The sequence below is a fragment of the Misgurnus anguillicaudatus genome, chromosome 6 (assembly GCF_027580225.2).
Source record: "Misgurnus anguillicaudatus chromosome 6, ASM2758022v2, whole genome shotgun sequence".
Classification (NCBI taxonomy): Eukaryota; Metazoa; Chordata; class Actinopteri; order Cypriniformes; family Cobitidae; genus Misgurnus; species Misgurnus anguillicaudatus.
Window position 1 is genome coordinate 25,209,176 of NC_073342.2, and position 25,728 is coordinate 25,234,903.

At 38.8% G+C, this 25,728-nt stretch overlaps 1 protein-coding gene and 1 long non-coding RNA gene across 3 annotated transcripts in view; one reads left to right on the top strand and one right to left on the bottom strand.

Annotated features, from left to right (window-relative positions):
- The window catches only part of LOC129434383 (uncharacterized), a 60,605-nt gene that overhangs the window by 6,842 nt on the left and 28,035 nt on the right, over positions 1 to 25,728 (bottom strand). The window lies entirely within an intron of this gene.
- The window catches only part of lamb4 (laminin, beta 4), a 33,425-nt gene continuing 25,830 nt past the window's right edge, over positions 18,134 to 25,728 (top strand). The window contains exons 1-4 of one of the 2 annotated variants that reach the window (XM_055193317.2): positions 18,134 to 18,147; positions 18,230 to 18,293; positions 21,130 to 21,174; positions 21,781 to 21,938. In XM_055193317.2, coding sequence (XP_055049292.2) covers positions 21,138 to 21,174; positions 21,781 to 21,938 — 195 coding nt within the window. In that variant the 5' untranslated portion in view covers positions 18,134 to 18,147; positions 18,230 to 18,293; positions 21,130 to 21,137. Of the gene's footprint in view, positions 18,148 to 18,229; positions 18,294 to 20,918; positions 21,175 to 21,780; positions 21,939 to 25,728 lie in introns of those variants that run through there. The other variant, XM_055193316.2, reaches the window with a different exon arrangement.

A 25,728-nucleotide genomic window follows, 5' to 3' on the forward strand; every position in this document is an offset into this window, starting at 1 on the left:
TCGTAATTGACGAGATAACTGGTCAATAGCGGGGAAAGAGTTAAAAGAACCAATCATCAGTTGATAAAGACTGATATTCTCAAGGGGGAGGTGCTCTATATAGATGTTTCATCAGATGCACGTATGTTGTTACTGCTGAAACTGTCTATGAGGCACTTTCCAACCTGTGCGCATTCTCAGTAGCTTAAAGGTGCTCTTAGCGAATTCAGGCATTTTAGACCATAAAACATTTTTTGTTACATACAGCAAACATCTCCTCACTATCTGCTTGCTGCCTGTCCGCTGATCAAACTGTAAAAAATGGAATTTATTAGACAGCCCAGGCTCCACAAACTGCAATATAAACAAAGTGGCCAAACCTACAAACAGAAACCATAACAAAGTTTTCGAGCCAATAAACGACAAGAAGGATTTGAGGGTGGGGGTTGGGCGCGTTCATGAAAGCACAGAAGGGAGGAGGAGGAGTTAGCCACGGTCTGTTTGTTTGAAAACAGTTCAAACATCAACAAAAAGTGACGTTACCCAGATTTGCTTAGAGCGCCTTTAAACAACCTAAAATAAAGGGACTTTATTTTAAAGGGACTGAATTAATACGAATTAGCCAACTCGTTAAATATGTAAGAATTCTTGTGAGAAAGCGTTGGGATATCTGTCCCTATTTAAGTACATTACTGGAATAAATGCCTGCATTGCAAACATGGACTTCCCTAAAGTGACTTTAGGGTTTTATTTACAGGTAAGATAAAACACAGCTATCAACGCTACACCCAACGATTATGTGTATCATCACTGCACAGCACCCTTATAGCAACTTGAACACTGAAACATATTATTGCTGTTCACAGTCAGTCAGGGACTTTTTTTCTCAGTGGAAGGTTTGGCTTTAATATTTGTAATATGTGGTAGGGCTGCACGATTATGACAAAAAAATCATAATTGCCTATTATTTATCTTGATATTGTATTTGCGGTTATTATTGCCGATTATTAGCTTTTATATTGAAGTTTTGAAATGTTTTAACTTTCTGTGAACAGCTGCATGGTATAATTCTAAACATCCAAAATAAATAATATAATGTAAATAACAATTATGGGAGTTATGTTGTTAGTAAAAAATCCAAACTTCAACAGGACACGTCAACTTATCAATTTTAAAATCACTGATTCACCACTGTATTTGGTGACCAAACATACTGGCGAAACGCACAGAAATTATGGTGATAATTGTTTCGCCCGTAATTGTAATCCCGATTCATTTTCTTTTTAATTTTGCAACCCTATTATTTGGTTAACATTTTAAAAAAGCAGTAAGGACTTGCTGTATCGTGAATATTGGTAATTTATAGGAAATTGAAGTTACAATAACTTATAACAATATAATAATATAATGGCCTCTGATTCTTTTTTAAGCATAAATATAAGAGGTTTCTTAACCAGTCAGATACTGTGAGACATTATGTTGTCTTGATAGGCTCTTTGATGAAAATGTTTATTTGTTTTTATTTATTTCATCTCTGTCTGACTTCATTTGATAAGTTCTGTCTTCTTTTGATATTGAAAACTGTCACAAACAGCCGCTGTGATGAGGATCAAAAACCCAGCGTGTGATGTTGCTGCCAACAGCAGGCAGTGATGCCAAAACCCTGAGATATCTGAAATGAACAAATCTATATCCGCAGCTTTAGTCATTTTCATTACATGTGGCTGTTGAATCCAAACAGTACCAATAACAATCACATGTGGCAATGTATAGAATGATATCTGGAATATCACATGTTATTATAAGGTTTTAATTTCAACAAAAACAAATGTAAATGTAATTTACTTAATGTATAATAAATGATGTTTAATAAATAATGTTTAATGTCAATTTTTTTATTATCAAAATAATATCAGTACGGTAAGACATGGAAGGATGTATTTTCTTTAAAGCAAAATCGTTTTCCTAGTTTTACATTCCTAGTTTTTTTTTCATCAAAAACGATAAAAAATTAATGAGGTTCAACATCTCTTAATCCCTTTTTTCAGACACTTTTCAAAACTTATTTCAGACAACATCAAATAATTACTAAATACAGTCTGTAGCACCCAAAAAACTTAATGCAGCCTGTAATTAGATTAAAGGCTCATAAAGACATCTATTTCTTCTGATATGTTATCTCATAAATGAACATGTGAATGCTTAAATGTAGTGTTTCATCAATGTCCAGTGTACAAATAATTTCTTAAATAACATTTTGGCATGTCAATTAATTGGCATTCATGCCAACACTTTCTGCATTTAAGGTCTACAGTACTGCTCTAAATTGATGTTTTACTGTGTTTAGACAAAGCATTATATATTTGTTGGGAGAATATGATGAGCTGTGTTATACGCAGTAAAGTTACCAGCTTGGAAATTTAATGCAGAAGTTTTGATTCATGCATTTGCATTTTATCTTGGTCTATAAATGTCAACAGATGCCAAAAACAACCTCAAGGGGATGAGAGATGTGTTGGGTTGGTATGCGGTTGGTAACCACAGCTGTTAAGTCTGAGATCATAAAATCTGCCTTTGAAAAGTTTTAAAGTGCATTTCTGTGATTTGTAGCCCAGCTGCTGAATGTTTATCAGTGTAAACTTCAATAAATTTTTAATTAATACATTCATTTTGTATATTGTTTAGGATATAGTCCTACAGTATATACAAGGTGTTTTAGAAGCTTCTCCCCTTATACATTTTTTAAAAATGATTGTATCAAAATTTGCATCTTGTTGAAATCAATCAAATACTGATCAACTTTTTATCCCAGTATTAAACTTTTTTGTTTGCAGAATAAAACATGGTTTATCTTATTTGTACACTGTCATCTGTGTAAGTTCGAAAAATCATTTTGCCCTTGTTGAACAATCAATTATTGCTTAGTTACAGTATAAGCCCCATGTGTCCATCTACCAATACCAAACAAACACCTCCATGTATTTTTATGGATTATAAATTAATTATTATTGTTAAATGATTATTATTCTTTAATTATTATTTCTAAAAGTTATTCCATTTCAGATGAGTCTAAAAATATTGTGAGCGTATCCTCTGAGGATGTAGAGAAAGCTTAGCAGAAAACTCTTCATGCTGAAACTTTTTCTTGCCCTCAGGTTGATCATTACACCTTTGACCCTCATGAAAACCCAGAAGAAATCAAACATTTTGTTTCCTTTACAGTTAACTTAAAAATCACATACAAACATTATTCGATTATAAACTGATATAAAAACATTTGAGAGGTATTTTTTGTGATAAAGAAATATCATTTATATCCACATTAAACAAACAAGTCTAATAAAACACTGTAAAAAAATTCCATAGAAATTGCAATGTTATTGCAGCTGGGTTGCCAGTAATTTACCGTAGATTTAAATTTTTGTTATTTACTGGCAAGAGTTTGTTCAAAGTTAAATAAATTTTAAATATTAACAAGTCTTTATCTTTACAGAATAAAACTATACAATAACAGCCTCATGCAAAGCATTCTGTGAACCAGAAATCATCATCAACCTTTTTCTGTTTTTTGCTTCAGATTTTGTTTCCCAGAATGTTTTGCTTGATGCTGTTTTTTTGGTTTTACTCTGTAAAGACAAAGACTTCTAAGTGTTGAGTGTTCATTTGACTTTGAACAAAGTGTTGCCAGTAAAAAACATAAATTTAAATCTACGGTAAGTTACCGGCAACCCAGCTGCAATTTCTACAGATTTTTTTTACAGTGAACTTTAATAATAACAACAAAATAATAAGTATTTGTATATTTTAAATGTATAAAGGAATCATGTTGATTTCTACATTTATTAAATACACAAAGTGAAAGTTAGATTAACTTAAAAATTACTTCAACTTGTTACTTCAATTTGTGAAAAATTCAAGTTGAAAAACTTAATTTTTTAGGTGTTGTTTAGTGTACATTTTTTTCACCTTAAACTTTTCACTTAACGTGTTAAGATTAAAGTTGAAAAAAACTATTTTTAGGTGTTACCAGACTCTAAACATGGCTGGGTTATTTTTGACCCATAATGGGTAGATATTGGACAGAACACATGCTGGGTTAAAAATGACCACTGTTGGGTGTAACTAGTTACTAAGTAATTAGGGCCCGAGCACCGAGGAGCAGGCCAGAATGGCCTGCACCGAAAGGTGCGAAGCCCTATTGTTTTTGCTCGGATTATTAGGGCCCGAGCACCGAGGAGCAGGCCAGAATGGCCTGCACCGAAAGGTGCGAAGCCCTATTGTTTTTGCTCGGATTTATTAGGGCCCGAGCACCGAGGAGCAGGCCAGAATGGCCTGCACCGACAGGTGCGACGCCCTATTGTTTTTGCTCGAATTTATTATTTTTTTTTTTTTTATTTTTTTCAACACTTGTGCTAATTTGGGAGCCTTAACATACTCGAAAAGTCTTGAAATTTGGCACACACGTCAGAGTCGCGTGCCACTAGGCTCATGCAAAGGCTGGAATACGGGCGTGGCAAGGGAGCTCTGTAGTGCCCCCTGTAATTCAAAAACAAACATTGGGGCACAGATCGGGCAAAAATGTACGCACATGTACGAGAGTTGGTACACATATAGATCTCATCGACCCGAACAACTTTCGCCCTCTAACATTTAAGCTCCGCCCAACAGGAAGTCGGCTATTTCGGATTGTTTAAAAAATGCATGCGGTGAACTTTTGAATACTCCTTCTAGGGGATTCATGGGATTTACACCAAACGTGGTGATCATGATGTCGAGACATTGTACTTGCTAAATTGCGAAGGGATTTTTGATATCTCGAACGGTTCTGCCATGGCGAAGCGACAAAGTCATGGCGAAATCAGAGAAACAGGAAGTGTCTAATATCTAAGGCAAAAAATGTCTTATTGTGATGACACGCGGGGTGTTTGTTCGTCTGAAGATTCCGATCGCATCGATGTGCCTATTGTGAGTCTCGGGTATAGCGCCACCACCAGGCGCCAGGAAGTGTGTCAGTCACATAGGTGGATTTTTTTGACAGTTCCATCCGATGTTCTTTTAAATACTCCTTCTAGAATATTCATTCGATTGACACCAAAAGTGGTCAACATGATGCTGAGACATTGTAGATGATAAATTGCGAAGGGATTTTTGATATCTCGAATGCTGTTCCCATGGCAACGTGTCAAACTTTACTTTCATTTTAAAGGCATATTGAAGCCTTTCAGTTCCATGCAGTGAACTTTTAAATACTCCTTCTAGAATATTCATTCGATTGACACCAGAAGTGGTCAACATGATGCTGAGACATTGGAGATGCTAAATTGCGAAGGAATTTTTGACATCTCGAATGCTGTTCCCATGGCAACGCGTCAAACTTTACTTTTATTTAAGGCTTTTTTAAGGCTCTTGGCGTGTTTGGATTAACTTTAAATTTGGCACACACATCAGAGTTGTTGGCAGTTAAGTGTTGACAAAAAGGTCAGATAAAGGCGTGTCTATTTAGTGGCTGACTAGCCACCCCCCCCCCGTTTGTCTAAAATGTGGGGTTTCTTTTACCTACAGTCCCCAAATGGGTCAGTAACAACATTAAATAGCCCACTGATATTTACCCACTTGAGGCCCTTGCCCACCGTGCATCGTTTTCTCGGACGCACCGTGTAGCGGAAAAATAATGTGCGAGGGCCCGCCATCGCTGCTTGCAGCTATATTTAGGGCCCGAGCACCGAGGAGCAGGCCAGAATGGCCTGCACCGAAAGGTGCGAAGCCCTATTGTTTTTGCTCGGATTATTATTTTTTTTATTATTATTATTATTTTTTTTTAACACTTTTGGGCACTTTGGGTGCCTAAACATACTCGAAAAGTCTTGAAATTTTGCACAGACGTCAGAGTCGTCGGCCATCAGGTCCGGGCAAAGGCTGGACCACGGGCGTGGCAAGGGAGCTCTGTAGCGCCCCCTGTAATGCAAAAACAAACATTGGGGCACAGATCGGGCAAAAATGTACGCACATGTTCGAGAGTTGGTACACATATAGATCTCATCGACCCGAACAACTTTCGCCCTCTAACATTTAAGCTCCGCCCAACAGGAAGTCCGCCATTTTGGATTTTTAAAAAAATGCATGCGGTGAACTTTTAAATACTCCTCCTAGAGGATGAATGCGATTGACACCAAAAGTGGTAAACATGATGTCGAGACATTGGACTTGCTAAATTGCGAAGGGATTTTTGATATCTCGAACGGTTCCGCCATGGCGAGGCGACGAATTCATGGCGAATTCAGAGAAACAGGAAGTGTCTAATATCTGAGGCAAAAAATATCTTATTGTGATGCCATGCGGGATGTTTGTTCGTCTAAAGATTCCGATCGCATCGATGTGCCTATTGTGACTCCCGGGTATAGCGCCACCACCAGGCGCCAGGAAGTGTGTCAGTCACAAAGGTGATTTTTTTTCACAGTTCCATGCGATGTTCTTTTAAATACTCCTTCTAGGATTTTCATGCGATTGTTACCAAAAGTGGTCAACATGATGCCGAGACATTGTAGATGATAAATTGCGAAGGGATTTTTGATATCTCAAACGCTGTTCCCATGGCAACCTGTCAAACTTTACTTTCGTTTTTAAGGCATATTTAAACCTTACATCTGCATGCGGTAAACTTTTAAATACTCCTCCTGAGGAAATAATGTGATTGACTCCAGAAGTGGTCAACATAATGGTGAGACATTGTAGATGATAAATTGCGAAGGGATTTTTGATATCTCAAACGCTGTTCCCATGGCAACGCGTCAAACTTTGCTTTCACTTTCCAGCATATTTAAGGCTGACTGTTACATGCTGTGAACCTTTAAATACTCCTCGTATGGGATTCATGCGATTGACACGAGAAGTGGTCAACATGATGCCGAGACATTGTAGATGATAAATTGCGAAGGAATTTTTGACATCTCGAATGCTGTTCCCATGGCAACGCGTCAAACGTTACTTTAATTTCAGGCATGTTTAAGGCTCTTGGCGTGCTTAGTTGAACTTTATATTTGGCACACACATCAGAGTTTTCGGCTGTTAAGTGTTGACAAAAACGTCAGATAAAGGCGTGTCTATTTAGTGGCTGACTAGCACCCCCGTTTGTCTAAAATATGGGGTTTCTTTTACCTACAGTACCTAAATGGGTCAGTAGCAACATGAAATAGTCCACTGATATTTACCCACTTGATGCACATGCCCACCGTGCATCGTTTTCTCAGAGGCACCGTGTTGCGGTAAAAAAACGTGCGAGGGCCCGCCATTGCTGCTTGCAGCTATATTTATTAGGGCCCGAGCACCGAGGAGCAGGCCAGAATGGCCTGCACCGAAAGGTGCGAAGCCCTATTGTTTTTGCTCGGATTTATTATTTTTATTATTATTTTTTTTTAACACTTTTGGGCATTTTGGGTGCCTAAACATACTCGAAAACTCTTGAAATTTGGCAGAGACGTCAGAGTCGTCGGCCATTAGGACTGGGCAAAGGCTGGAACACGGGCGTGGCAAGGGAGCTCTGTAGCGCCCCCTGTAATGCAAAAACAAACATTGGGGCACAGATTCGGCAAAAATGTACGCACATGTACGAGAGTTGGTACACATATAGATCTCATCGACCCGAACAACTTTCGCCCTCTAACATTTTGGCTCCGCCCAACAGGAAGTCCGCCATTTTGGATTGTTTAAAAAATGCATGCAGTGAACTTTTGAATACTCCTCCTAGGGGATTCATGCAAATGACACCAAACGTGGTGATCATGATGTCAAGACAGTGGACTTGCTAAATTGCGAAGGGATTTTTGATATCTCGAACGGTGTTGCCATGGCGAAGCGGCAAAGTCATGGCGAAATCAGAGAAACAGGAAGTGTCTAATATCTAAGGCAAAAAATGTCTTATAGTGATGACACGCGAGGTGTTTGTTCGTCTGAAGATTCCGATCGCATCGATGTGCCTATTGTGAGTCTCGGGTATAGCGCCACCACCAGGCGCCAGGAAGTGTTGCAGTCTCAAAGGTTGATTTTTTGACAGTTCCATGTGATGTTCTTTTAAATACTCCTCCTAGAATGTTTATGCGATTGACACCAAAAGTGGTCAACATGATGCCAAGACATTGTAGATGATAAATTGCGAAGGGATTTTTGACATCTCGAACGCTGTTGCCATGGCAATGCATCAAAGTTTACTATTATTTCAGGAATATTTAAGCCTCTTGGCATGCTTAAATTAACTTCAAATTTGGCACACACATCAGAGTTGTCAACTGTTAAGTGTTGACAAACAGGTCAGACATAGGTGTGCCTCTTTAGTTGCTCACTAGTGCCCCCGTTTGTCCAAAATGTGGGGTTTCTTTTACCTACAGTGCCTAATTGGGTCAGTAACAACATAAATAGTCCACCGATATTTACCCACTTGATTCACTTGCCCACCGTGCATCGTTTTCTCGGAGGCACCGTGTAGCGGTAAAAAAACGTGCGAGGGCCCGCCATCGCTGCTTGCAGCTATATTTCTTTTTTTTTTTTTTTTTTTTTTTTTTTATTATTTTTATTTTTTTTAACACTTTTGGGCATTTTGGGTGCCTTAACATACTCGAAAACTCTTGAAATTTGGCACAGACGTCAGAGTCGTCCGTCATTGCGAACGGGCAAAGGCTGGAACACGGGCGTGGCACGGGGGCTCTGTAGCGCCCCCTGTAATGCAAAAACAAACAGGAGTGCGCAGATCGGGCAAACATGTACGCACATTTACGAAAGTTGGTACACATATAGATCTCATCGACCCGAACAACTTTCGCCCTCTAACATTTTAGCTCCGCCCAACAGGAAGTCGGCCATTTTGGATTGTTTAAAAAATGCATGCGGTATACTTTTGAATACTCCTCCTAGGGGATTCATGCAAATGACACCAAACGTGGTGATCATGATGTCAAGACATTGGACTTGCTAAATTGCGAAGGGATTTTTGATATCTCGAACGGTGTTGCCATGGCGAAGCGGCAAAGTCAGGGCGAAATCAGAGAAACAGGAAGTGTCTAATATATATGGCAAAAAATATCTTATTGTGATGACACACGGGGTGTTTGTTCGTCTGAAGATTCTGATCGCATCGATGCGCCTATTGTGACTCCTGGGTATAGCACCACCACCAGGCGGCTGGAAGTGTGTCAGTTACAAAGCTGGATTTTTTTGACAGTTCCAGGCAATGTTCTTTTAAATACTCCTTCTAGAAAAATCATGCAATTGACACCGAAAGTGGTCAACATGATGCCGAGGCTTAGTAGATGATAAATTGCGAAGGGATTTTTGATATCTCGAACGCTGTTCCCATGGCAACGTGTCAAACTTCACTTTCATTTTAAAGGCATATTTAAGCCTTACAGTTTCATGCAGTGAACTTTTAAATACTCCTTCTAGGATATTCATGCGATTGACACCAAAAGTGGTCAACATAATGCTGAGACATTGTAGATGATAAATTGCGAAGGGATTTTTGATATCTCGAATGTTGTTCCTATGGCAACGCGACAAATTTTACTTTCATTTTAAAGGCTTATTTAAGCTTACAGTTGCATGCGATGTTCTTTTAAATACTCTTTCTAGGTAAATAATGTTATTGACACCAGAAGTGGTCAACATGATGCTGAGACATTGTAGATGCTAAATTGCGAAGGAATTTTTGACATCTCGAACGCTGTTCCCATGGCAACACGTCAAACTTTACTTTTATTTCAGACATATTTAAGGCTCTTGGCGTGCTTAGATTAAATTTAAATTTGGCACACACATCAGAGTTGTCGGCTGTTAAGTGTTGACAAAAACGTCAGATAAAGGCGTGTCTATTTAGTGTCTCACTAGTGCCCCCGTTTGTCTAAAATGTGGGGTTTCTTTTACCTACAGTACCTAAATGGATCAGTAGCAACATGAAATAGTCCACTGATATTTACCCACTTGATGCACATGCCCACCGTGCATCGTTTTCTCGGAGGCACCGTGTAGCGGTAAAAAAACCGTGTGAGGGCCCGCCATCGCTGCTTGCAGCTATATTTAGGGCCCGAGCACCGAGGAGCAGGCCAGAATGGCCTGCACCGAAAGGTGCGAAGCCCTATTGTTTTTGCTCGGATTATTATTTTTATTATTTTTTTTTTTTTCTTTTTTTTTTTTTTATTATTTTTTTCAACACTTTTGGGAATTTTGAGTGCCTTAACATACTCGAAAACTCTTGAAATTTGGCACAGATGTCAGAGTCGTCCGTCATCGCAGAAAACCAAAGGCTGGAACACGGGCGTGGCAGGGGGGCTCTGTAGCGCCCCCTGTAATGGAAAAAAAAACATTGGTGCATAGATCGGACAAACATGCACGCACATGTACGAAAGTTGGTACGCATATAGATCTCATCGACCCGAACATCTTTCGTACTCTAACATATTAGCTCCGCCCAACAGGAAGTCGGCCATTTTGGATTGTTTAAAAAATGCATGCGGTGAACTTTTAAATACTCCTCCTAGTGGATTAATGGGATTGACACCAAACGTGGTGAACATGATGTCAAGACATTGTACTTGCTAAATTGCGAAGGGATTTTTGATATCTCGAACGGTTCTGCCATGGCGAGGCGACAAATTCATGGCGAAATCAGAGAAACAGGAAGTGTCTAATATCTAAGGCAAAAAATGTCTTATTGTGATGACACGCGGGGTGTTTGTTCGTCTGAAGATTCCGATCGCATCGATGTGCCTATTGTGACTCCAGGGTATAGCGCCACCACCAGGCACCAGGAAGTGTGGCAGTCACAAAAGGTGAATTTTTTTGACAGTTCCATCCAATGTTCTTTTAAATACTCCTTCTAGGATATTCATGCGATTGACACCAAAAGTGGTGAACATGATACTGAGACATTGTAGATGATAAATTGCGAAGGAATTTTTGACATCTCGAACGCTGTTCCCATGCCAACGCCCCAAACTTTACTTTTATTTCAGGCATATTTAGGGCTCTTGGCGTGCTTAGATTAACTTTAAATTTGGCACACACATGAGAGTTGTCGGCTGTTAAGTGTTGACAAAAAGGTCAGATAAAGGCGTGTCTATTAAGTGGCTCACTAGTGCCCCCGTTTGTCTAAAATGTGGGGTTTCTTTTACCTACAGTACCCAAATTGGTCAGTAGCAACATGAAATAGTCCACTGATATTTACCCACTTGGTGCACGTGCCCACCGTGCATCGTTTTCTCTGAGGCACCGTGTAGCGTTAAAAAAACGTGCGAGGGCCCGCCATCGCTGCTTGCAGCTATATTTCTTTTTATTAGGGCCCGAGCACCGAGGAGCAGGCCAGAATGGCCTGCACCGTAGGTGCGAAGCCCTATTGTTTTTGCTCGGATTATTATTTTTAGGGCCCGAGCACCGAGGAGCAGGCCAGAATGGCCTGCACCGAAAGGTGCGAAGCCCTATTGTTTTTGCTCGAATTTATTATTTTTTTTTTTATTTTTATTTTTTTTTTTATTATTTTTATTTTTTTAACACTTTTGGGCATTTTGGGTGCCTAAACATACTCGAAAACTCTTGAAATTTGGCACAGACGTCAAAGTCGTCCGTCATTGCGAACGGGCAAAGGCTGGAACACGGGCGTGGCACAGGGGCTCTGTAGCGCCCCCTGTAATGCAAAAAAAAACATTGGTGCACAGATCGGGCAAACATGTACGCACATGTAGGAGAGTTGGTACGCATATAGATCTCATCGACCCGAACAACTTTCGCCCTCTAACATTTTAGCTCCGCCCAACAGGAAGTCTGCCATTTTGGATTGTTTAAAAAATGCATGCGGTGAACTTTTAAATACTCCTTCTAGGGGATTCATGGGATTGACACCAAACGTGGTGATCATGATGTCAAGACATTGTACTTGCTAAATTGCGAAGGGATTTTTGATATCTCGAACGGTTCTGCCATGGCGAGGTGACAAAATCATGGCGAATTTAGAGAAACAGGAAGTGTCTAATATCTATGGCAAAAAATATCTTATTGTGATGCCATGCGGGGTGTTTGTTTGTCTGATGATTCCGATCGCATCGATGTGCCTATTGTGACTCCCGGGTATAGCGCCACCACCAGGCGCCAGGAAGTGTGTCAGTCATGAACTTTTAAATACTTCTCCTAGGGAATTCATACGATTGACACCAAACGTGGTGAAGATGATGCTGAGACATTGGACTTGCTAAATTGCGAAGGGATTTTTGATATCTCGAACGGTGTTGCCATGGCGAGGCGACAAATTTATGGCGAATTCAGAGAAACAGCAGGTGTCTAATATCTAAAGCAAAAAATGTCTTATTGGGATGAAAAGCAGTGTGTATGTTCGGCCAAGGATTCCGATCGCATCGATGTGCCTATTGTGAGTCTCGGGTATAGCGCCACCACCAGGCGCCAGGAAGTGTGACAGTCACAAAAGGTGGATTTTTTGACAGTTGCATGCGGTTAACTTTTAAATACTCCTCCTAGGATTTTCATGCGATTGACACCAAAAGTGGTCAACATGATGCTGAGACATTGTAGATGATAAATTGCGAAGGGATTTTTGATATCTCGAATGCTGCTCCATTGGCAACACGTCAAATTTTACTTTCATTTTCAGGCATATTTAAGCACTTGGCATGCACTTTGCGTGCCTTAACATGCTCGAAAACACCGGGAATTTGGCACAGACCTCAAAGTCGTCAGCCATTAGGACGGGGCAAACGCTGGAACATGGCCGTGGCAGTAGGGCTCTGTAGTGCCCCCTATAATGCAAAAAAATTATTGGTGCACAAATCTGGCAAACATGTACGCACATGTACGAGAGTTGGTACGTATATAGATCCCATCGACACGAACAACTTTCACAATCAAACCTATTAGCTCCGCCCAACAGGAAGTCGGCCATTTTGGATGGTTTAAAAAATGCATACGGTGAACTTTTGAATACTCCTTCTAGGGGATTCATGGGATTGACACCAAACGTGGTGAACATGATGCCGAGACATTGTTCTTGCTAAATTGTGAAGGGATTTTTAATATCTCGAACGGTTCTGTCATGGCGAGGCGACAAATTCATGGCGAAATCAGAGAAACAGGAAGTGTCTAATATCTAAGGTAAAAAATATCTTATTGTGATGCCATGCAGGGTGTTTGTTCGTCTGAAGATTCTGATCGCATCGATGTGCCTATTGTGAGTCTCGGGTATAGCGCCACCACCAGGCGCCAGGAAGTGTTGCAGTCACAAAGGTTGATTTTTTTTGACAGTTCCATGTGATGTTCTTTTAAATACTCCTCCTAGAATGTTTATGCGATTGACACTAAAAGTGGTCAACATGATGCTGAGACATTGTAGATGCTAAATTGCGAAGGGATTTTTGATATCTCTAACGCTGTTCCCATGGCAACGCCCCAAACTTTACTTTTATATCAGGCATATTTAGGGCTCTTGGCATGCTTAGATTAACCTAAAAGTTGGCACACACATGAGAGTTTTCGGCTGTTAAGTGTTGACAAAAAGGTCAGATAAAGGCGTGTCTATTTAGTGGCTCACTAGTGCCCCCGTTTGTCTAAAATGTGGGGTTTCTTTTACCTACAGAACCCAAATAGGTCAGTAGAAACATGAAAAAGTCCACTGATATTTACCCACTTGATGCACGTGTCCACTGTGCATTGTTTTCTCGGAGGCACCGTATAGCGGTAAAAAAAACGTGCGAGGGCCCGCCATCGCTGCTTGCAGCTATATTTATTATTTTTTTTTTTATTTTTTTTTTACGTTTCGGGGCAATTTGGGGGCCTTAACATACTCAAAAACTCTTGAAATTTTGCACAGACATCAGAGTCGTTGGCCATCAGGTTTGGGCAAAGGCTGGACCACGGGCGTGGCAAGGGAGCTCTGTAGCGCCCCCTGTAATGCAAAAACAAACATTGGGGCACAGATCGGGCAAAAATGTACGCACATGTACGAGAGTTGGTACGCATATAGATCTCATCGACCCGAACAACTTTCGCACTCTAACATTTAAGCTCCGCCCAACAGGAAGTCGGCTATTTTGGATTGTTTCAAAAATGCATGTGGTGAACTTTTAAATACTCCTCCTAGAGGATTCATGGGATTGACACCAAACGTGGTGATAATGATGTCGAGACATTGTACTTGCTAAATTGCGAAGGGATTTTTGATATCTCGAACGGTGCCGCCGTGGCGAGTCAACAAAGTTGTGGCAAAATCAGAGAAACAGGAAGTGTCTAATATCTAAGGCAAAAAAGTTCTTATTGTGATGCCAAGCGGGGTGTTTGTTCGCCTGAAGATTCCGATCGCATCGATGTGCTTATTGTGAGTCTCGGGTATAGCGCCACCACCAGGCGCCAGGAAGTGTGTCAGTCACAAAGGTGGATTTTTTTTACTGTTCCATCCGATGTTCTTTTAAATACTCCTTCTAGGATATTCATGCGATTGACACCAAAAGTGGTCAACATGATGCTAAGACATTGTAGATGATAAATTGCGAAGGGATTTTTGATATCTCAAACGCTGTTCCCATGGCAACGCGTCAAACTTTTTACTTTCATTTTAAAGGCTTATTTAAGCCTGACAGTTGCATGCAATGTTCTTTTAAATACTCCTTCTAGGGAAATAATGCGATTCACACCAGAAGTTGTCAACATGATGCTGAGACATTGTAGACGCTAAATTGCGATGGGATTTTTGATATCTCGAACGCTGTTCCCATGGCAACGCCCCAAACTTGACTTTTATTTCAGGCATATTTAGGGCTCTTGGTGTGCTTAGATTAACCTAAAAGTCGGCACACACATCAGAGTTGTCGGCTGTTAAGTGTGCACAAACAGGTCAGACATAGGCGTGTCTCTTAAGTGGCTCACTAGCGCCCCCGTTTGTCTAAAATATGGGGTTTCTTTTACCTACAGTCCACAAATGGCTCAGTAGCAACATTAAATAGCCCACTGATATTTACCCACTTGATGCCCTTGCCCACCGTGCATCGTTTTCTCGGACGCACCATGTAGCGGTAAAAAAACGTGCGAGGGCCCGCCATTGCTGCTTGCAGCTATATTTTTTATTTTTTTTTTTATTTTTTTCAACACTTTTGGACATTTTGGGGGCCTTAACATACTCGAAAACTCTTGAAATTTGGCACAGACATCAGAGTCGTCCGTGATCGCCGAAAGCCAAAGGCTGGAACACGGGCGTGGCACGGGGGCTCTGTAGCGCCCCCTGTAATGCAAAAACAAACAGGAGTGCACAGATCGGGCAAACATGTACGCATATTTACGAAAGTTGGTACGCATATAGATCTCATCGACCCGAACAACTTTCGCCCTCTAACATTTTAGCTCCGCCCAACAGGAAGTCCGCCATTTTGGGTTGTTTAAAAAATGCATGCGGTGAACTTTTGAATACTCGTCCTAGGGGATTCATGCAAATGACACCAAATGTGGTGATCATGATGTCAAGACATTGGACTTGCTAAATTGCGAAGGGATTTTTGATATCTCGACCGGTGTTGCCAGGGCGAAGCGGCAAAGTCATGGTGAAATCAGAGAAACAGGAAGTGTCTAATATCTAAGGCAAAAAATGTCTTATAGTGATGACATGCGGGGTGTTTGTTCGTCTGAAGATTCCGATCGCATCGATGTGCCTATTGTAAGTCTCGGGTATAGCGCCACCACCAGGCGCCAGGAAGTGTTGCAGTCACAAAGGTTGATTTTTTTGACAGTTCCATGTGATGTTCTTTTAAATACTCGTCCTAGAATGTTTATGCGATTGACACCAAAAGTGGTCAACATGATGCCAAGACATAGTAGATGATAAATTGCGAAGGGATTTTTGATATCTCAAACGTTGTTCCCATGACAACGCGTCAAACTTTACTTTCATTTTAAAGGCATATTTAAGCCCATGCAGTGAACTTTTCAATACTCCTTCTAGGATATTCATGCGATTGACACCAAACGTGGTCAACATGATGCCGAGACATTGGAGATGATAAAAAAGTGAAGGGATTTTTGATATCTCAAACGCTGTTCCCATGGCAACGCGTCAAACTTTTTACTTTCATTTTAAAGGCTTATTTAAGCCTGACAGTCGCATGCAATGTTCTTTTTAATACTCCTTCTAGGGAAATAATGCAATTCACACCAGAAGTTGTCAACATGATGCTGAGACATTGTAGACGCTAAATTGCGAAGGAATTTTTGACATCTCTAACGCTGTTCCCATGGCAACGTGTCAAACTTTACTTTTATGTCAGGCATATTTAAGGCTCTTGGTGTGCTTAGATTAACTTTAAATTTGGCACACACATCAGATTTGTCGGCTGTTAAGTGTTGACAAAAACGTCAGATAAAGGCGTGTCTATTTAGTGGCTCACTAGTGCCCCCGTTTGTCTAAAATGTGGGGTTTCTTTTACCTACAGTACCTAAATGGGTCAGTAGCAGCATGATATTTACCCACTTGATGCACTTGCCCACCGTGCATCGTTTTCTCGGAGGCACCGTGTAGCGGTAAACAAACGTGCGAGGGCCCGCCATCGCTGCTTGCAGCTATATTTAGTTACTGTAATTTAATTACTTTTCCCTTGAAAAAGTAAAGTATGGGATTACTCTTATTTTTATTGTAATCTAATTACAGTTACTTCTGATGTAACTAAATACTTTGTATGGAATGTAAAACATTTATGTAATTACTGGTTTAATTAATGGTTTTAGTTTACAATTCTCACATAAACTGGTTGATTATTAGCATTAATATTAATGAGATGCTGGTTGTTTATTAATACTTAATAGCACATATTAATGCCTGATTCTGCAAAACCTTATTCTACATCCTTAACCCTCCCCATTTCTACCAATACTTAAAATTTACAACTTCTTTATTATTAATTAAGCAGTAGTTGGAGTATATTGAGGAAAAAGTAGTTAAAAGTTAGAGAATTGGACCAGAATAATTGGGACCAGAATAATTGATGTACTTTTATATATTAATTTTTCGAGCCATTTCAAGCCTATCCTTGTATCATGTACTAAATAGGATTTAGAAAGTGATTAGTAATAAGTATTTAAGTACTTTTTGGAGAGAGTAATTTGTAAAGTAATCTAATTACATGATTGAAGATGTAATTAGTAACTAGTAAACTTTTTTTGAGTAACTTACCCAACACTGAAAATGACCCAATGTTGGGTTGTTGTTGTTCAACCATGGTTTATAATAACATAGCAGTTGGGTTAAAACATCCCAGCATTGGGTCAATTTTAACCCAGCAGTGTGTTCTGTCCAATATTTACCTATTATGGGTCAAAAATAACCCAGACATTTTTAGGGTGCAATTAAAGTAATTTTTAAAATACTGTAGATCCAACTTTACCTTTTCACAGTGCACGGTAGAATTTTTGTTGTCTTAAGTTTAATCAAATTGGTCAATTCAACCTAAAAGTGCAAGATTTGACTAGTGATGAATTGACATAACTTGAATTATGTTAAAGTAACATAAAAATATGTTATTAGTAAGAGTTTATTTTATTATTTTGTTAATATTAATGTTTTTGTTGGACTACAGTATTTGTTTTGAAGTTGCATTCTGAATTGTCAATTGTCTTTTGAAATATTCATTTACAACTTGCCCAGATTGTTTAGAAACATGTTTCCAACATTTCTCGTAATTCTTACAAAAAAATGCATTGTTAGACACACCTCCTTAAACCAGTCGTAGCAAATCCTTTTTCCTTATCGCTTCTAGTCAAAAACACTTATCTATAATCTGGTGTATTTATAAAAGTTGTGTATAAAAGTCAGATGCCCTGTAATGAATCCACCCCTCATTTCATATTCCAGAGTGCTGTATTCTGTTCATGACAAGTGTAAATCAACTTTCAATGTAACGTAATCCATTTTTCCCACACCCCTGGGGCTTTTTTTTCTTCTCTCTCTCTCACCTACATACACACACATACACACACAAGCTCAGGTGTGTCTTTACAAGCTTCGACTTTCAAAGTTATTACTGCGCAATTCATCGCTGGCAGCTACAGGTACATGCAACATTGAGATACTAAAGGACCCCAACTTATCGCTATGAAATTTTCCACCCTGGTGCCGCAAAGGATAGCAGCCTAAATTGCGATACTGTAAGTCATTTTCTTTTTGCATTATAACTGTGCTGCTCTGTTACTGTTTGAGTAACTTAGTGCTATGCATTGATCTTTGTAGGATGTCATTGGATTCATAAAGCTGTTCAGGTCGCACACTATTTAGCTATTTGTCCTCTGCAAAGGTATGTATGAAAAATTTTCTGTCATAGCCAATGTGATGATTTTATGGTAATGATAATAATGCATTTTAGTCAAATCTTCTAACAAGGTAACTATATAACCAAGTCCAACATTGCATTGCGGTTGCATCCAAAATGCTACAGTAATGATTGTCTTGTTCATGCATGCTTTACATTCACGCAAAATAGTTTTTAAACCTTTTTTAAGTTAAAGGGTCGTTGTAGTGTAAATCCATTGCGGCTTTGCTTGAATCTTGAAGTCGGGCTGGTGCATTGTGGTATATGATCTGTGGTGTATTTAAATGACAGTCTTTACACTCAGGGGGCTTTACGTCTTTTTGTGTGCCATTGACATGCAATACTGATGGGCTCTGCAGAAAAATATAAAGTTACAGGCTCGTCTCACATTAATGATAAAGCGCGTGTGTGTGTGTGCGTAGTTGGCGTCAAGCAGTGTGCTATACTACCTTATACTATACTTCATTTAAAACTATTGTAAAGTCATTATGGGAATTAATTTATAATGTTATTTATGCTTTTTATGACCCCATATGTGAACATGGATCATAAAACCAGTCATAAGGGTCAATTTAAAAATTGAGATTTATGCATCATCTAAAAGATAAATAGATAAGCCTTGTTGGGGAAAGTTACTTTTAAAAGTAATGCATTACAATATTAAGTTACTTCCAAAAAAGTAACTAATTGCATTACTTAGTTACTTTTCATGGAAAGTAATGCTTACATTACTTTTTAGTTACTTTTGCGTTACTTGATCTCTTTCAGGCCTTGCAGGTGTTTTTAATGACTGAAAAGTTTTGCATTCAGAAATTGCATATTTCATCACCAAAATGTCAAGCTCTGGCCTGCCATCTCTGTTTCTGACTCAAACTGTTCCCACACAGTCATGTACGCATATATGTGCATAATGTAATTTAGTTTAATTCCGTACATATTTATTTTGTATTAAATTAATTAAACTAAAAAAGTAACTTGCATTACTTTTTTTTAAAAAGTAATTTAAATATTAATGTGTACATTTATAAAGTAATGCATTACTTTACTCGTTACTTCAGAAAAGTAATATTATTACTTATACCACGGGTCTGTTGAATGCTGTATTCTGATTGGCTGAGAAATGTTCTATGGGTGTTGATTATTTTTCTGTAAACCGCACACCTAACCTGTAAAATGTCTTTAAAAAAGGCACCAGAGCAATGTTTGTGGTAACCATGGTGTAAGCGAAATAATTGACTCGGGTCCTTTGAATTATTTAAAAATAAGTCCACTTCGCGTCGTGCCGCATTACCACCTTGGAGTGCATTATTTTCTTATAATTCAATGGCCCGTCGTCAATTATTCCATACATAATGCATGTTACTTGTAATGCGTTACCCCCGAGGAGCAACCTTACGATCTCTATGATGAAGCCAATACGGAAGTGATTTAAACTGCAATTCATCGACTGGCCGCTAGAGGCAGGCTCCAAAAGGGAGTCGATTCCCATAGATGTTAAAATGGCCAACTTTACAGTAGAAAATAATATGTTTACAGCCTGGTACAAAAAGTGTTTTTGGTCTGTATAGCTAATTTTGCTCTTCATGACAACTGTGAGGGGGTAAATTTTTTTGAAACTCATCCGTTTAAATGATATTAAGCCTTAAAGTTCTGCATGATTAAGGGCGTGGCTGCTTGAGTGACAGTTGAACAGCCACTGCTGTCACTAGAGTCGAGCTAGGCAAGCGTGGTTTCAGCAACCAGTCACCTCAGTTTCACCCACGTCCCGCCTCTTTACCTATTTTCGAATATCCGCAAGTGATGCGCAGTGACGCGCGTCCAAGATGGCAACGGCAGGCACCGCCTACTTATGCTTCAAAAACGATCTTCAGAAACCTATGGGTGATGTCACGGACACTACGTCCATCTTTTTTTACAGTCTATGGTTACCCCCAACACTGTAGATAAGCTTTCCATGATAAAAAAATCTGAGAGTGCAAAAAAACTAAAAATATTGCAAAAGTCGCCTTTAAAGATTTCCAAATGAAGTCCTTAGCAACACACATTATTAATAATAAATACATTTTTGATATAAATTTACTAAATATCTTCATGGAACATGATCTTAATATCCTAATGATTTCACCCGAAATATCTTTTGAATCAAATCATTGATGCAAGGTTTGATAAACATACACTGTAAAAAAATTCCGTAGAAATTACAATGTTATTGCAGCTGGGTTGCCGGTAATTTACCGTAGATTTACATTTATGTTATTTACTGGCAAGAATTTGTTCAAAGTTAAATTAATTTTAAATATTAACAAGTATTTATCTTTACAGAATAAAACTATACAATAACAGCCTCATGCAAAGCATTATGGGAACCAGAAGTCATCAACAACCTTTTTCTGTTTTTTGCTTCAGATTTTGTTTACCAGAATGTTTTGCTTGATGCTGTTTTTTTAGTTTTACTCTATAAAGAAAAATACTTGTAAATGTTTAATGTTCATTTAACTTTGAACAAAATGTTGCCAGTTAAAACAAATTTAAATCTACGGTAAATTACCGGCAACCCAGCTGCAATTTCTACGGATTTTTTTTTTACAGTGGTCGAGATCTTCAACTACTGTGAGCCTGTAAGTCATACGTATCTGATGTTATTTTGACTGTGCAATACTCCCTGACCAAAATGTTATGATCCATTGTTTTCATTAATCAGAAAGCAAACCCCTAGGGCGAGCCTACATATGTTTGAGATATGTCACGCATTGATGTTCTCACATGTTTTTCTCCATTCACTCATTCATCTCCTCTACCCGTTTACCGATCAATCCCTTAGGTCCCGCTATGCAGATTCGATTGAAGGCAGCGTTCCTGTTCCTCTGTGAGTCTGCTCGTATCTACTTTGACGTTACTGTAAGCTGACAGTGAAATTACCCTTTGAGTCTATTCAGCAGGGACATGTGATCACTTGCCATGCTTGGATTGAATGTTTCCCGCTTGTTGACACTTGAATCTTTTAAGTTTTTGTTAGATGCATTTCTGATGTATGTTTTTCTGCATACTTCTGTGGTTTTCCTAAAGCCGGGTTGAACGAAGCACTGCCACTCAAATTGATCTGTTGCTTTGCATATTGCAATCTTAGTCTGGGCTTTTGGCACGTACAGTACAGTGCCAGCTGATCACAAAGGCATCCTGCAGATGTCTAATGTTTTTATTGTCTATATAATAAAATGTTTTTTCCCCACATTTTCCCGGGCTTTATGATCTGATCCTTTTATTTAAGAAGTTACTTACTATGTTCTTAAAATAATGTATTGCCCCTTAAAACTTTCATGAGCTTTTAAAAGAAAAGTCAAATATTAGTGTTTGCAAATTTATGAAAACCAATATTTTTTTATACTGCTGCTAAAATTACTTTATTAAAACATGACTTTAGGTCACGCTGTCTACTTCAAAGCTGAAGTAACCCAACGTTTGTGATTTGTAGTGATTGCAGCTCCAGTTTACCTCCAGGATGAATGTGTGGGGAATTCGTGTTATCCTCACCTCGGTGACCTCATGGTGGGCCGTGCCGCCCAGCTTACGGCATCCTCTACCTGTGGCCTCAACAGACCACAAAACTATTGCATACTGGGATACCTAGAGGTCAGTTGTCAAAACAACAATTAGTGTCATTGAGCATGTGTTGTAAAAGCATATATTTAAAGAGTAAGTGTTTGGATGTGCACAATGGTTGCAGTTATCCCAAAATGGCCAGCCTATCACAAATATTGATTTTTGGGTCACAACAACCAACTTGATCTCAAGAAATAATTTAGTATGAATTAGTATGTGAATCATACAAAAATCTTTGATTTTGGTTTGTCACTGAGATAGTAGTAAAATGAATTATCTAGTAAAATAGTTTTTAATGTTTTAAAACATATTAGAGATTTAAAGATGTAAATATTACAATTTGCATCTAAAATAATTACATTTTAAAGGCTTACAATGAAAATGAATACACCAAACCAATGAGTCATCTGAAATGTCACATGAACCAGATAATGTGCATGTCAAGATAGAATTATATTTTATAAATAAAATTACATATATTATTGTTTATAGTGCTATACAGGTGCTGGTCATATAATTAGAATATCATCAAAAAGTTGATTTATTTCACTAATTCCATTCAAAAAGTGAAACGTGTATATTATATTCATTCATTGTACACTGAAAAAAATGATTCATTGAATTTAATCAATTTTTTTAAGGTAAGTGGTTGCGATCTATTTATTTAAGCTACATTTAAACAAAAAAGATTAGTAACGTAAAATAAAATATAAAACTTTTGTTTAAATGTAGCTTAAATAAATTGATTGCAACCACTTTCCTTAAAAAACTGATTCAATTCAATGAATCATTTTTTTTCAGTGTATATTTCAAATGTTTATTTATTTTACCCTTGATAATTATAACTGACAATTAAGGAAAATCCCAAATTCGACCTGGAAAAGCCTTTAAATGGTCTCTCAGTCTAGTTCTGTAGGTTACACAATCATGATGAAGACTGCTGACTTGACATTTGTCCAAAAGATGACAATTGACACCTTGCACAAAGAGGGCAAGACACAAAAGGTCATTGCAAAAGAGGCTGGCTGTTCACAGAGCTCTGTGTCCAAGCTCATTAATAGAGAGGCGAAGGGAAGGAAAAGATGTGGTAGAAAAAGGTGTACAAGCAATAGGGCACCCTGGAGAGGATTGTGAAACAAAACCCATTAAAAAAAGTGGGGGAGATTTACAAAGAATGGACTGCAGCTGGAGTCAGTGCTTTAAGAACCACTACGCACAGACGTATGCAAGAGTTGGGTTTCAGCTGTCGCATTCCTTGTGTCAAGCCATTCTTGAACAACAGACAGCGTCAGAAGCGTCTCAAAGGCAAAAAGGACTGGACTGCTGCTGAGTGGTCCAAAGTTATGTTCTCTGATGAAAGTAAACTTAGCATTTCCTTTGGAAATCATGATCCCAGAGTCTGGAGGAAGAGAGGAGATGCTTAAGGTCCAGTGTAAAGTTTCCACAGTCAGTGATGGTTTTGGGGTGCCATGTCATCTGCCACATGTCCACTGTGTTTTCTGAGGTCCAAGGTCAACGCAGCCATATACCAGGATGTTTTAGAGCACTTCATGCCTCCTGCTGCTGACCAACTTTATGGAGATGCAGATTTCATTTTCCAACAGGACTTGGCATCTGCACACAGTGCCAAAGTTACCAGTACCTGGTTTAAGGACCATTGTATTCCTGTTCTTAATTGGCCAGCAAACTCGCCTGACCTTAACCCCATAGTATTGTGAAGAGGAAGGTGCGATATTCCAAACCCAACAATGCATAAGAGCTGAAGGCCACTATCAGAGCAACCTCGGCTCTCATAACACCTGAGCAGTGCCACAGACTGATCGACTCCATGCCACGCTGCATTGCTGGAGTAATTCAGGCAAAAGGAGCTCCAACTAAGTATTGAGTGCTGTACATGCTCATACTTTTCATGTTCACATAGACCACAGAGTCAAGTGAGATCTCCTTAACTCCGAATTAGGTTTTATTTCATCTCAAATATCGAATGGTTCGTGCTCTCTATCATTAAAAACAGTCACAGCAAACAGCACACGCAGGGTTTATTTAATGATGGCTACTGCTCACAAACATGCTTCAGTGCTTATCAATGTGTGTGTGCTTATCAATGATGGGCATTGAATTCCACAGAGTTTTTCACGGAAATCTGCGGGCACGGATTCCGTTTGGGCCTGCATGTGTATGAAAGTGTGAAGAAACTGAGCTCAGTGCTGGCATTGACTTTAGTTATTGTTTATATAATAAGGCAACACATATCCGACCTACGCCTAAGCACAGGCACTACACTTCTGACGATGGTAACCACAAAACAAAAAAATAGCAAACTCTTCTAAATCTCCAAAATAAATGAATGTTTAACACTACTAAGTCTTTACTGAAAACCACATAAAATATCACTTAATTTCCAAAATGCTTTCGTAATGATGCTCATGCAAAGCATGCTAAGAACTGGAAATCCTCCTCAACCAATCCTGTTGATTTAATGTTAAACTAAATAAATTTGCAGTGCCAGACTCTTTCTTAGCTTACCTGGCAGATTGAATGCCATACATTTCATAACAACCACCAAAAGGAAAGTTTGTGAAACTCAAAGCGGTGATATAGTTGAACACACATAAAACTTCTAATTTAAAGGAAAACACCACCTTTTTTCAATATTTTACTATGTTCTTACCTCATCTTAGATAAATTAATACATACCTATTTTTTTTCAATGCATGCACTTAATTTTTGTACAGCGTGTCATGACTGTGTTAGCATTTAGCCTAGCCCTATTCATTCCTTAGGATCCAAACAGGGATGAATTTAGAAGCCACCAAACACTTCCATGTTTTCTCTGTTTAAAGACTGTTACATGAGTAGTTACACGAGTAAGTATGGTGGCACAAAATAAAATAAAACTTCGACCTCGGCGCGCAGTAACATCATCACTCCTAACTACTCCCCCTCTCGCTCAAACTTCTGTCAATTTTACTGCACCCGAGGTCAATATAGTTCTCATTTTTATCCGCTTAAAAAAATCACCATGTTTTGTGCCACAATACTTACTCATGTAACTACTCATACCCTAAAAGGTACAACTTTGTATTATGTTTAGTATACATGTAAAGGTACAAAACGTATGATGAAGAGCCTGCGTGCTCGAAACGTTACCTGATGCCTAGCACTGTTTTTAATTAATAAACATTTTTGATATTTTTGGAGCTTTGGTGTTGCCGACTTTGCATCATTACTACAAGGTACAAAACGTAACCTTAGGGTACCATCCCAGCGAAAGAAAAGGTACAGTTTTATACCTTTTATTCTGACAGTGTACATTACCTGTGTACATGATCTATTATCAGAAAAATAAATGCATTATTTTTCGCACAAGTCCACAACAAATCAGTTAAGCCATTCAAGTAGCCGCTTTCAGCACCGCATGCTTTAAATCTTATTTTACGGTCTGACAAACCCTTTGGGTAATACATACTACAGACAAGTTCAGATGTGCATTTATAGCTGTCACATCGGTCATTACCTTTTCACTGTCACAAGACTAATTTATGGCTCCTCCCAAACACCTTCCCCCCGGCCTTGTCTATACGGTTGATAACCTTGGTATGTGGGTGTGTCAGTCATTTTCTATATTTACACTACTTTTCCCCACTGCAAAGGTGATTTAATACCTATGTGTTGATGCTTGTGTATCTTGGTAGGTTTATTGGGTATTTAAATGAGATTATTTACGTAAAGGACAAGTCTTGTTCATACATGTCTATACCTGAAAGTCACTGTATTCATGCTATACCACCATTCACATTTCAATAGTAAATGCTTGTAC